The sequence below is a fragment of the Cicer arietinum genome, chromosome 2 (assembly GCF_000331145.2).
Source record: "Cicer arietinum cultivar CDC Frontier isolate Library 1 chromosome 2, Cicar.CDCFrontier_v2.0, whole genome shotgun sequence".
Taxonomy (NCBI): Eukaryota; Viridiplantae; Streptophyta; class Magnoliopsida; order Fabales; family Fabaceae; genus Cicer; species Cicer arietinum.
The window spans coordinates 41,276,441-41,291,797 of NC_021161.2; the positions used below are offsets into that span (position 1 = coordinate 41,276,441).

Below are 15,357 nucleotides of genomic sequence, written 5' to 3' on the forward strand. Positions count from 1 at the left end.
GTCACCTACATTGTCAATCAAAACGTTGGACACAGTGAATGGACTAGAAATGGTACGATGATGTTTGAAACTTTGCATTTCAGCTCACTTGAAAGCAACTTACTGTAAATGAAAGTCTTCACAATGTTGCTCTCATTTCTAGCTACATTTAATTAAGATTTCACTATAAATTAATTTTCTTAATTGAATAAAAAAATTAATTGTAATTTTCGAATTACCTAAACTTGTTGCATGTAAGTAAAAAAATAATTGAAAAATAGATTATATATTAATTCACTTGATATTTTATGAATGACATACTTAATAGAATAAAATATTTATTAAATTTGCTTATGTTTGAGACTATTAAATATGACTATTTTTTTTTATAATAAATGCTAAAAATGTTCTAAGATCATTTGTATTAAATAATTAAATATAAAAATATAATCTTAAAAATAATCATCTGACACTTGATTTTTTATTTTAAATATGATATTTTTTATATCATTTTTTTTAATTCCTTAACAACTCTGACCCACTCGATAGAGGAATTAATAACTCTCTATAACTTGCGATAGGAGGAATTATCGTACAGAAGTGTGACAATTATTGAGATTTGTAGTGGACATTGATGTTTCTTATTCATCATTTTTTGCATATGCTTCTTGGTCAACATTGTAGTAAAGATATTTTCCTTAATACATGATTTTGCAACAAAAATTGACACCTAAAGTTAGCCCCCTGCAGCTATTACTAATGATTATTTCCTCTGATTAGGTTTTTTATTTATTTTTATTTCTAAATTTTGATTGTTTTAGAAAATTAACATTTAGTTAAATATGCTTTCCTCTTTGTATTCTTACAAAAATTAAAAATATATTAAATGAGTTTTACTTTTCTTAAACTAATTAAAATTAAAAAAAAAATCTTTAAATTTTCTTCAGCTTACAAATACTAATATTGTTATAGGTTGAATTGTCCTTTAAGTTTGACCGTTTTGTATAAATTTATATTGATATTTAACATCTATTCTAAAAAAAATAAAAAGTTTAAAGCATAAAATATAAGATGAAGAAATTACCATATTTAGACAATTAGACAAAATGAATTGTTATACACATTTTTAAGTACTATGTGATTTAAAATGTGTATGACATTAAAATAATTTCAATTCTATTAAGTATTTGTTGAGTGTAGAAATTGACATTGAATTTATTGTACCTTGAGAACCATTTTGGATGTCTTGAAAATGCATTTCACAAATACTGTCCAAAATTCTTTGTACTTACAAGTATTGGCATTACACTTGGCAAGACATAACAACAATGATGTGTAGTAAATATGAGTTATAAATTCTATATTATTTAAAAGAATTATATTAATTTAAACAACACATAACTAAAAGAACCCATAAATTTATTGTCTTAATAAACTCATTATCTTAAAGATTTTGAGAAACCAATGAAAATATCAATTGTGTTATGAAGACCGTAAACATATGACAAGTATGTGATCACAAGAAAGGAATAGAGCTAGAAGTTTGAGCAAAAACCAAAATATATGCAAATCAAAACACAAAAACAAGTTTCTAGAAACTAGAAATAATCAAAGGGGAGGACCACATCAGAGTTGAAGAAAATAGTTGATTGATCCAACTACACATTGTGTTATTGGGAAACCTCACCATAATTGTACAGTTGGTCAATCACTTTACGTACAGAAAAAAAGTCAATTTGATCAAAGTCATGTTCCTTTCAAAAATCTACTAGACAAACTGCAGATTTTAGCTACCACCATCCAATCAACCACAATTTTGTATTCTGTAGTTCTGTGGGGCTGAAATTTATAAATTTGTGTTTCATAGTTAAGGTAGTATACACAAATTTTGCTTGTCACGTTTTTCTTTTTGATTATATACTCCCTTCCATTTGGTGTATTTTTCATTCTCAAATTATTTGTCACTTCAAAATATCAAAATAGCATTTATTAACTTTTTTCAACAATATCATCATTTGGAAAAATGTGAAATCCCTTTTTAAATTTGTAATAATAATAATAATAATAATAATAATAATAATAATAATAATAATAATAATAATAATAATAATAATAATAATAATAATATTATTATTATTAGGGAGTGATTTCATTTTCACCGTCATCCATTTATGTTGCTAATTTTAACATTTTTTGTAGTTTAAATAGGTGTATGAATGGTTTACAACAATTGTTATATTTAATAAGAGAAAATTTATTTTTTTAAATCTAACGGTTCATAGAATTACTGCAACATATAGTTGTAAAGGAGGAGGATCAAGTTTGATATACACTCTCAACCACTCTAATTAATGAGTATTTTAAGTTATACACATCATTTTACTGTAATTTAGTCTAACTAATTATTTTTAAAAAATTGCTCTTAAAATAATACTTATAATGAGAGTGGTGGGATAGTTTACCTAAATCAGATTTATTCAAGATATTTTAAACGTATTTAAATTGATACATTAGTAATGGTTGAATTAAGATATCAAATGGTTTCAATTTTAATGTAAATTTAATTTTCTACAATAATATAAAATACAAAATTTAAAATTTCAATTATTTGATCTAAATCTAAGTGTCATCGATGTGACTGCATCAGAGTATCGATTCTAATTTACTCCTACTGTTACGAACATACTTTAAGATGATTAAACAACATGATTCCACTTATCATGAGATCCAAAATTACTATGCTTCAAAATCAAGGGATACGCAGCATGATTTTATTCAAATCCACATATCAATAATTATATCCTAAAAATTAAGAACATGCATACATAGTATAACAAACTAGACAGACTTAAACCTAGTTATACCAATCCACATCTTTCATAATAATGATTCATTAGGCATAATTGGGATCCATCATTTCAAATCTCGTTTTACGCTCGTAAATTTGTTAGGTTAGATCAAAATGGTTAAATAAAGTTTTCTCTATAATTAGATTTTATAAATGATACTCCTTGACTAATATTTAAGAATCATAAAAAAAAAAAATTAAATGATAATTAAAAATATTTTCTAAAAATAATAGTTTATGATCATCTTTGTATTTATAGATAAGATGATGATCTGATTAATGTTGATTTAATTTAAAATATATGTCTATTTTCTTTTATTTTAATCGAACCATTATCATTTAACCAACTATTAAAATTATAAAAATAAAGATGATTATTAATATCTACTTGTAAGAGACAATGTTTATGGTTTTTAAAGTTTTAAAAGATAAACCTTCATTTTAGTCTAAGTATAACACGCTGTGATTTTAGTTTTTGACTCAATAAAAAACTCAAATTAATCTTCGAATCATCAAAATAGTACGTGAAAGATATAATTTACTACTATAAAAGTCTTTAAAAAATACAATTTATTGTCAAAAGAGTTTATGACTATTATAACATCAAAGACTAAATTGACTTACATTTTGATTATTCGATAATAAATTTAAATTTTTTGATGAGTGAGAAACTAAAATGACATCATTGTATATTATTAAAATTAAAATGATAAATTAGTCAAATTTCAAATATTTTTGAAGTGGTTGTCTATGGTCCACGGTCAATGGTACTACATATTAAAACTCCACTTCCTTAAGGTTCTACAAAGTCTAGCTTGAAGTAGTGGAAATGAAAACTCTATGAAGTCTTCTACTAAGGAAAAACTAGGTAGGCACATGTACACCCTGAATTGTTGCTTGGATGCTTAGCCAGATTCGGATAACATCAAATCGAATACATCAATAATTGATTGCTATGAAGAGAATTCATGTCATGTCACCATAACAATGCACACAAACCAACTATATAGTATATAGACTTGTGTTGACCTTCACAACTTCAGCCACATGGTTCTCGAGTCTTTGTAATTGACAATTCATATATTCGAGACACTGTCCTAATATGTTCCAAGACATTTGTGATGCACAATTCTAAACTATTATTTTAATTTTTTAAAAAAAGATGTTGTTTTATTATCTTTGACTCAGTAAAAATAAATAAATAAATTATTGAATTTTTAAAATAATTGTTGAAAGATATAATTTACTGTTAAAATAGTTATTGATCATTGTCTATTAAATATTAAATTAATTGATATTTTGATAATTTAAAAATTAAATTTTATTATTGAATCAAAATCAAAATAATAACTTTTTATATTATTAGAGATTAAAACAATGCGATACACAACGATATACATTTTGATGGATCCAAGAATATCATATTTTGGAGCAATATATAACATATCATATATCATATATGCTAGTTTATATTAATATTGAAAAAGATTGAAATTCTAGTCGGAGAAAATGTCCCCATTGTCTTAGAGGTGGATCCGTCCGTGAGTATATTCGGTCCAACGTAATTTATAAACAACTTTTTTTTATCACAAAGTCTTGATGTTATATAAAAAATAGTTGTTGTGATCACAATAATTACATTAATTGCATTTGAAATAAAATAGACATCCATATTTTCTTTCAATAGACATCTTCACCTTCACGTTTTTATTAATTCATTGTTTAATTCTTTTTGTTGGTATACGAAATAATAATTGTTTCTTGCAAGAACAAAAACTTAACCCAATTAAATAAGGTTGAACACTTATGAGAGTATTAAATATTAGTTGAATTTAGATTAAGGGTATATTTGGAATAAATAAATTAAATAGAGTTGAATTTGTTGATTTTTGTTTATAAGACAAAAATTAAGATTTTTTTAAGATAAAGGTAAAGAGATATCACATTTATTTGGACCTAATTAATATACTATTGAAAGTCTTACATTGGATGAAATATAATCAACATATAACATATATTGTTATAAATGAAAAACATTTTTTTTATCAATCGATTTTATAAGAAATAAGTTATAATCAACCTAAATTTTAAGAGTAACAATCCATTTTATCTGATTAACTTAGTGGACAAACTTTAAGATACACTTTTCCCTTCAAATCATTAATTGAAAATATGATAACCACATAACAAATAAACCTGATAATTTTCACAAATCCATAACACAAAAGACTATGCATTTTCTAAATATTACTATGTCTCTTTAATTTGTTTGTCCCTTACCACACTCCTCTTAAATGTTGTTAATAAAACAAAGCTATGAATATTTTGTAGAAACATCATAAGGTGACTGAAATCCAATATTCTCCACAGCACCAATTGTTTTGAATTGTCTTCTTTTGTACAACTCCTCAACCAATGATCTATGTAACAATTGGCTTCGTGTATCAATCAGTGACCTGTTTCGTGTTAGTTTTCTGTTTTCCATCATCATCTTACTATTACTAGGTGAAGGATTCTTGTTGCAATTGCTCAAGTCTTCACCAGGTGAAAACCTTGTGCCCTGTTGGTTCTTTATCATGGGAAGCTTATCTTTTCTTATAGAAGCTACATTGTTATTGTGTTCTTGATCATCCATAGAATAGTAGTTCCAATTGGAATATGTCCCTTGTGAAGAGCATCTTGAACTGTTATCATCATGCAAATCATCTGCAACAAATGTTTGTCATGTTACTATAAAGATTAAAAAAATATTGGTCTTAACCCTCTGGTTTCCGGAGGAAAGAAGTCCTGATATATCGAAGTTCAGTCTAAAAATACGTAAAAATTGACCAAATGTTGTTTCAATCAGAAGTTCGAACTCAGGTGTTATTACTTGATTACCATAGAGACTAAGATTATTTAAATCACATTTTTCGCCTACAAGAATATCATTGGAATTGTATTATATTTTTCATCAGGACTTACTTGCATCACAAGGTTTTAAATTACAGTTGCAGAAACCACTAAAACTATGTAATGCATTTGAAAGCCTTTCGATAGATAGGAAGCGAATGGACAAAGAAGACATACCATGGAGCGAATAATATCCGCGAGATATTTCCTCAACTTTACTGACTAAATCTGGTATCGATTCTTGCAACGATGAACATGAAGAGAACGAGCGGAGACGAAAATGAGGTTCATCTTCGCCGTCGTCATCTTGGTAACTGAATGTGTTGTAGGAATCTGAATAATTATTTTGCCATCTATATGGTAGCAGAGCAGATATCTCTCTATTAATCATATTTGCAATATCAAAAGGATCCCAATCAGAAATCTCCAATTCTTTTACCATCTCCATTGCAACATCTATGGGAGTGTCTGTGAGAATGTCAAAGGGAAAATATACATTCCTAACAGAACCTGCAGGAATAAGATGCAGAAAATTATTGTTACATCAATATTTAGGCCTATAAACTTTGGTTTAGTTGGAATGAAAAGCTTAATTCAACGTTTATATCATAAGTATTTATGTGTAAGTTATTTTAATAACAAAAAATAAAATAAAGTCAAACTGTTTTCATATAAACTATAAGATTTATTGAATTTATCTACCGATATAAACACTGATGAAATTATTTGGAAGAACTTTTAGAAATAGCTTATGAAATGTTCATAAAATGTTTTCATCTTATTTCTATAAGCTCTCCATGATAACTTATGAAAATAATTTGACTTTGTTTTACCTTTTGTTATAGAAATAGCTTATATATAAGTACTTATATGATAAGCACTTATGTTATAAGAGTTTAATTGAGTTGTTTATTCAAACAGGATCATAAACTGTTTTTATAAGTTATCCTAGAGAACTCACAGAAATAAGCTCAAAACAATTTATAGACATGTTATAAGTTGTTCTCATAAACCCTCACAGATAATTTTAAAATTACTTATATAAGTAGATATACTCAAATAAGTTAATCCAAACACCCTATAAAGAAAATAAAGACTAAAACTCATTTAGAAAGCATAAGTAAATGTTTTATGGTCAAGTTTCTGAAGGCATGTTCTTTGAGAGTAACAGATAGATATGAAAGAAGAAGAAATGTCCTAATAATGAACAACATCTAAATATGTGCATTGAGAAAAGAATACATACAATTCTGATCAGAAATTTGAACTTTGAGAAAGATAGTATCATCTTCAGGATTCAACTTCCCTATTACTTTCATTTTAGTCCTTGGAAATTCATCACTCAATTTCAGTTTTTCCATTTCACTGTCATTCAAAAATGGCTTCTGAATTGCAAGCTTCATTGCAGACAAAGAATCATCGGCCGAAAGAAAGGGTTCGAGCAACAAATCTTTCGCCGATGGTCTCTTCGCTGCAGGTTCTAAACATTTTCCAATAAACTTCCTTGCTTCCGCATCTTCAACGCGGAAAAACGCCATCGGTAGCCTCCCCTAAAACACAAAATGTCAGTTAATGAAAACGCCAAATTTTTTCTGATATATCATGAGTCAATATCATAACCAGAATTTTACCGATGTCACTTTCTTGTAAATCTGTGCTGGATTAGAACATTCACTATATGGATAATCAGATGTAAGCATTTCCAACACACACATGCCAAATGAGTAAACATCAGCAAGTTCATTGTATTCTTCCTCATACAATTCTGGCGCCATGAACTCGGGCGTGCCTAACACAAAATAAGAAAACAGACTTTATATACTGTCAGCGATAGAAGTTGTCAACAAATCACAACCAATCATACGACTGACTTTAAAAGTACTTGTCATTAAAGTCAAACGTTTTTAATTATCTGACGATTAGAATTGACTGACAACAAATAATAGCAACAAAGTAATTACCTATAACACTATGAGCTGATTGAGAACCTTGAAGAATTGCAGCTAGTCCAAGATCACCAATTTTCACTTGTCCAAGATGTCCATTGACAAATATGTTGTCACATTTAAGGTCCCTATGAATTACTGGTGGATCATGGCCATGTAAATAAACTAGTCCTTGTAAGATTTGGCGCGCCCAATTCTTTATTGCTTGTACGCTTACTCGCTTATATTTCTTTCGGTATCTGCACGCGTTCGAACATTATCAATTATTTCATCACAAAGATAACAAGACAAAGATCCTAGTAGCTCATGGTCATTTTCTCAAATTTTGTTAATCATGAATAATACATTCATATAAACATAACAGAAATAAAATATTTTCGCAATTGTCATAAGGCGCATGCCCCGAAATTCCATATTCCTATGATACATAATAAGTAATGTTCCATATCATAGGGACCTTAAGTCTAGATACATCAACTTTTCAGCTACCTTTCGATTTATATTTCATTTCAGAATAGTGTAAGGAACTGCATAATGAGATTAAGTAACTAATTGCCTAATACTACATAGAAAGAAAATTACTCTCTCAATGATCCTGATGTGAACATTTCTGTAACAAAGTTGAAGGCCTTGTTATCAATATCAATCCAAGATGTGAAGAATCTTATGATGGAGTGATGCTTGAGAGTGCTTAGGAGATGAACTTCCGAGTAAAGGCGCTGCAAATCGTCCTGCGTGTTAAGTACCTCACTGAGTCTGATCTTGTTCCATGCTACCTCTATACCAAGGACTTCATCAATTGCTTTGTACACTGTCTTCATTGCTCCTTTTCCAAGAACATCTCCAAACTAATTAATCACAAATAACACACAATGTTTGTCGCATTAAGTCGATAATAAGATGGAGATTAACTATCTATAATTTTAGGAGATTAACTATCTTAATCAACGTTTCAAATAAAATATCTACAACTACAATCAAAATCGTAAAATTTAATATTATCAACAAATTTTGGTCACGGATACATAAAAATATTTATGTCTCCGTTACATTAACTGCATTTGACCACTATTCTCTATAATATCAAGAATCCTGAGGAATTTAAAAACTTATCTTAATAAACCTAATAACAATATAGCAAACTTCCTAAGATTGCTTACAAGTTACAACACTAACCATGTCCACAGAAAAAAAGAAAAAAAAAAGTCCCTTCTAAAACTTGAATGATATAACACATGGCACAAGAAACAGAGAGAAAAACAGAGTAATTTAGAACATACCCTTCCATAGCGACCAGTTGGATCAATTTCCACATAACCATTATCTTCCTTGAAATCATCCATGTTCTCTCTCTTACAAAACATGTCTAATTCTTAGATATATATTGTCACCTTATATATTATCTTTAAGTGATTCTTGATATTACAAACAATTATAGTAAAATGTAATTGATGCAGCTTCAATCTAAATCGCATTGAAATAACACCATCATAAAAAATCACACCATTTAAATCTTATAAATACAATATGGAAAAATAATAATAATGAAGAAATGATAAACAATTTAATTTCCTATCATGGTTAATGTGAGAGAAGATACCAAAAAACAGCTAAAAGAGTTTATTTAGAATAATAGTCAATACTCGTTTATTCTTTTATCCATGTTCAAAATGAACCATGATAAGTGCTTGTAATAAGTTACAACCATTTGTTTTTTATTTTAATTATTTTTTGTTATTTTCTTGTTCTATTTGGAAACGAAAGCTACCTATGAAAGGGTTGCATTAGTAGCACAGTGTTTGATATGACATGGGAATAAGCGTGTACTACAGAATAGAATAGATACATACTATTTGACTTTCAAATTAATTAATGTATTTTAATATAAATTCTAGACCATGGTGGACCTTCGACTAATTTAATACGTTACTCAAAAATATAAATTAACGTATTTTCTTCTTTAGGATTAAAATAATTATATGATTGGTGTTTGTTTATTAAGTTGAGTTTTAAATAATATTATTTTTTGGATTAGTTTTTTATGTATTTATAGAGTCGTAATCGCTTAGAGTCACATTATATTGATTGTCTCAGTAAGATTAGACAGATTATATTTTAATATCAGAATTCTTGTTAAAATATTCAAAATCTGCAATTTAAATCGTCTGAATTTGATTGAACAATCGAGATAATAGAATATGTAATCTAAATCTTTGTTTTTCCTCTTTTATTGTTATACTATTTCTCATCTGATCTTAAATATATAAAAAAATAGATAAAATTAATATATCTAATTTAAAATTTGAATTAGATATATCATCTTTCTTTGATTGTGTTTTTACTTATATTAAGAATATTAGTATTTTTTAACGGGATTTATTATAGATGATAAGTGTTGAAGACTAGGTGTTTTGGTAATATAGAAAGAATAAATAAGGGAAAAGCAATAATGCACGGAACTTGAAGAATCTGTGGACACATTTTGGTGGTTGTAGTAATAGTTGTAATAATTTGGGTTTGGAAAAGGGAAAACCAATAAAGAAATAAAAACATAAGTAGAACGTGACAAAGTAAAAGGGGGAAGGTGGAGAGAAGAATAAAACCTAGAAGCATAAGTTGAAGAAATTTACTTGAGGAGGGGGTATTTGGTGTAGTTTCATTCATTATAGTTATATGGTTATAAGTTTAGTTTATATAGTTAAAAAAGTTATATGGTTATTTATTAAAAATAAATAAATATTACAAAAAATAGAAGTTAAATAAAAGGTGTATAATCAAATTATACAAATTTATATTTAAATAAAAAAAAATCAACTAAAATGTAATTTGTAGCATGAAAAACAATAAATTATTTATAATAAAAAAGTTATTAAAAATCATAATAAAATTTATACTCAAATAAAAACATTTTTATATTCTTTAATATATAATGTCAAATATTCTTATGGTATAGTAATTTAAATAATAGTCTAGATTCATTTACTCAAAGAATTTAACATTGTTTGCTATGCACAAATGTTTCAATGATCAAAGAAGTGATATTGCAACCCTATGTTCTATTCGGGTAAAATGCAATATTGATTGTATTTCTAAAGTTTATCCTGAAAGTTCTGTTTGGGAAACTTTTTAGAGATGATTATGACTATTTTTTGTGATATGCCGTTAATTTAGAAATCTCAACTGATCTTTATGTTGAACTAACTATTGTAATATTGACTATTGAATATACTCTAAAAAAGCGATGGACTAATAGATTATAGGAATGTAATTCTAACATTAATGTTTAAGTTTTTGGTGATTTCTTTATTGTTCCATAACATCTTAAGAATAGATGGATTAATTGCATTAATTTATTATATGTCGTCACTTCAGAATCACTCATATTTATCGAGAGGTTGTGCGGATAAATTAGCTAATCCATTTTTATTTATTTATATATATAGTGAATTTATTTGGTGGAATTTTATGCTTTCATGTATTACAAAAGACTTATTTCGTAATAGAGTAGAGTTTTCTAATTTTTTATTTTGCTCATAACTTGGTGTTTTTTGTTGTCAATTGTTGCACTATTTTTCTTTCTTCTTTCTTTTTATCACATTTCAAATTTCATTGTTTCTTTGGGTATTGATCTTGTCTCCAAGTTTTGTTTTACTTGTCATTATTAATATAATTGATTGGGGTGATACAAATGATAGATGAAGAATGCCTAGAAGTTTCAATATGATTGAAATGTTTAGATAGTTATGTGATATTTTTGCACTATAATTTTGTATTAAAAAAAATGCATCAGAGCATTTTCCAAAATATTTGATTTATGTAAATATTTATGTGTTGAAGTAAATCTTTTGTTTTTACATCTTATATTCTTACCCATATTCTCTTATGTTTTTATTTTGTAATAGTTCTATATTGATTGCTTTAGTCTAATTTTTTTTAGACTTAATTGCAGTTTTGATCTCTCTATTTTAGCTGAATCATGAAAGTAATTCCTCTGTTTTGGTCGCTAAACAGAATTTTAGTCCAAAATTTAATAAAATTTTATTTTTTTAAGTCACACTACACTATTTATTATCATAGATTTCATATACAATTGTTGCACCACGAGATCTTGAGGCATGGTATGCCTTAAATAAGTGCAAAATAATGACACTTCATCAAGTTTTGGATCAAAAATCTGTTTGGGGACCAAAACTAGACAAAAATAAAATAGGAGGATTATTTTCGTGATTCAGTTAAAATAGAAGGACTAAAACTGCAATTAAGCTAAATATAATAATCTAATTTTTTTCAATTCTATATAATGTAAGAATCTATATATTCCTTCTAATCATATTTATAAACAAAATAAATCACAATTTGGTTTTTTTTTCAAAATAAGTAAAAGTCACCAAATTCAACATTATTTAATATCATTGAAAATATTAAGTTCTTGTATTGGTCTTATTTTAAATGTAAAATTAAATGATTTACATGTGATTTTCACCAATGGTTTAAACAACTTTTGGTGATTATTTAGATGTGTCGTGATCTCCAGGGTGTGTTTACTTGTAGCGTTTCTACGTGGTATCACATAATTCTAGTGGATGAGGTACATTATTCTTGTATTAATTTTGGCTTCTTTAAGTTTATCTTGTGCTTTGAATAATTCTCTCTTATATTGAATAAATTCTAGTTTTGTTTCTTAAATAAAACAACATTAATTAATAATGTTGTTCAAAAAATACCTATTGTTTAAAAAACAACCCTATTTAATATATTTGAAAAATTTAACTGCATTTAATTAGTTATTCAACTTTCTTATACCTTATTAATATCTAATACATCACTTCCAATATTTTTTTACTAATAAAATGACATTGATTCATTTAAATTAGTAGAATACATCGATCGAGATCAATATAAGTACAAGATCGCTAAAAAAAATTGAATTTATGAACAAACTTGCATTATCTAGGTTAATAGTATATAAAAGTAAAATATCTACAAATATAACAAAATTATAGTGCTCAAAATACTCATGTATATGAATCCATAACATTGATGCTCCCAAAGTCATCCATTGAATTTAAATTGAATTAAAATTAATTTGTCAATTTAAATCAACACACCAAAAAAGATGAATAAAACCACGTTGTACCACAAAAGAAAAACTAAATCTACGTGGATACAACTTATTTAAAAGTAAAATAAAAAATCAGAAGAGTGATTTAAGACCTAATGTAGTCCATAAACCACCTATCTTCAGTTGATGAAAAGACTCAACATCGACCATGTGAAATAGAGAAAAATAAAAATAAGAAATCCATTATTGCAACAATAATTAAAAAATGAGTAACTGTAAATAAAGAAAAATCCAATTAAAATAAATGAGGTGTTCGTACATATGGTTATTTGATCAAGCCTAAAGAACTAAAAGTTCAATTTAGCCTAAATTTTTTATAGAGTGCTATAATATTTGTACTCTTAGTTTGAAAAAGATTCATACATTTGAGATGATTTGAGAGTAGTAATTTTAATATTTATATTCATACATGTTGGATACCTAAATAGTTATACAAGCCATACCGTATTATTCAAATAAATCGATAAATAACAAAATATAATTGTTATGATTGTGACTCAATTAAAAATCATTAGAATATCTTTAAATCTAAACCATACAATATTACAAATAAAAATATTTCTTAACTCAAATATCCTAGACAATGCATCTCTTTGTGTGCGTGTTTAGTATTTGTAAGAAACAAAGTATTGGATTATATTATAGCCAAGAGGAAAATGGTGAAGAGGTAAAAGATGAATATTAGACTTAAGCAAAAACTGGTTTAAACTTAGAGAACCATAAATGTATTTTTTTTAAATTTAAAGAACAAATATAAATCGTTTACTTTTATAATTTGCTACATCAGTATCGATATGCACGTGTTAGCATCACAACGGCTACATAACATTTTTTTTAATAGAATTAATAGAAAATCATATTTTTATAAATATACGATAATACTAAGACTAACGTAAACAAAATATCACTTAAAAGATCTGATTAAAAAAAAAAACGAATGATATATTTGAGAAATTTATTAAACAAGAATTATAAATATAATTTAGTCTATTATTACTGTCATTTAACATACATATATAAAATTTGTGTACATTACACAATTGTCGAAAAAACCGACAATAACCCGTTTACCGGTTACTTATTTTTTTTAGCTCCAGCTTTTTTTGGTAATTTTGGTAATAAAAGCTTCGGATTTGTTTTAAAAAAAGTTTCAGTTTTTTATTCTGTAAAACAAAAGTCCAGCTTTTAGTATATTTGCGGCGAAATATTTGTTAAAATTGTGATCAATAATTACTATATATTTATATTGGAACTAACAAATATATTTATATACAGAAATTATTAATTTACACACATCTAAAAAAGTCGATGGTGTATATTAGTAAATTACTTTCTATTTTTCAACATAAAACTTCATTATTACTTTTAAAAATACCAATTAATATTAATGTCTCCAAATAGAAACTGGGTAGATTGTTAATATACATTTGCATGTAAATTAGCAAGTCTTGTGAGAATTGCTAATTTACACATCCCTGAAAAATAAAAGTATATATTAGTCGCATACACATTTTTTATTTAGACACAAAACCCTATTATCTTTTTAAAAATATTAATTCAATGAATGATATTAATGTTTGTTAAAAATATTACTTGTGAGAGTTGCTAATTTATATGTCTAAAAATAAAAGGTGTATATTAGTAACTTATGCACTTTTTATTTGGACACAAAATCTCATTATTTCTTTTAAAACATTATTTTAATGAATGAGTATTAATATCCAAAGAAAAATTATTTAAATTACTAATATAAACATTTTAATTATAAATGTATACATCATCAATTTCTTATATATATATAATATTTAAAAGGCTAAATAACACATGCGGTTCATTAACTTAATTTTAATTATTTATCTTGTTTTTAATTATTTATCAGTTTTAGTCCCCCTATTTTAGTTGAATCGCGAAAGTAGTCCCCCTATTTTGTTTCTCCCCAGTTTTGGTCCCCCAAGCAAAATTTTGGTCCAAAACTTCATGAAATTTTATTTATTTAGCATTTATTTAAGTCACATCATGCCTCAAAATCTCATTTGCAATAATTGTATCTGAAATATATAATCATAATTGTATCTGAAATATATGATCATAAATATCTGAAATAATTCATCAAATTTTGGACCAAAATTCTGTTTAGGGGATCAAAACTGAGGATAGACAAAATAGAGGGACTATTTTTACGATTCAGTTAAAATAGAAGGACCAAAATTGCAATTAAGCCAAAATTTTATATATAAATCAATTACTATAGTTACATTTACATTGACTAAATTTCCAATGCACGCGTCTTTTGCTAGGAGGTACGTTTGGGTTCGTGGAATCTTATCTTATTATTTATCCTATTATTATACACACAGAGTGACGATAGACGATAGTGTCTTTATCTTCATTAATTTTGGGTCTTGCTATGTGTATGACATATAAATCAAACTTATTAGATTCTTTTTTGACAAAAATTAAACCTATTAGATCAAGGCAAGTAACATGCATTTCATCTTTTCACAATCGATGGTTGGTAAAGCGCCAGCATGGTTCTTAGTCAAAAGATTAACAACAGTATATTAAGGGAT

General features: G+C 26.5%; 1 protein-coding gene across 1 annotated transcript; it reads right to left on the reverse strand.

Moving 5' to 3' along the window:
• Positions 1-4,971: 4,971 nt before the first annotated feature.
• LOC101490548 (probable serine/threonine-protein kinase WNK4) lies at positions 4,972-9,365 on the reverse strand. The gene is made up of 7 exons (XM_004490654.4): positions 8,946-9,365; positions 8,248-8,513; positions 7,681-7,904; positions 7,351-7,508; positions 6,966-7,269; positions 5,897-6,229; positions 4,972-5,533 (listed from the first exon to the last, which is right to left on the reverse strand). Exons 1-7 carry the CDS (start codon positions 9,027-9,029, stop codon positions 5,142-5,144), a joined length of 1,761 nt encoding a protein of 586 aa, XP_004490711.1. The 5' UTR covers positions 9,030-9,365; the 3' UTR covers positions 4,972-5,141.
• Between the last annotated feature and the right edge of the window lie 5,992 nt (positions 9,366-15,357).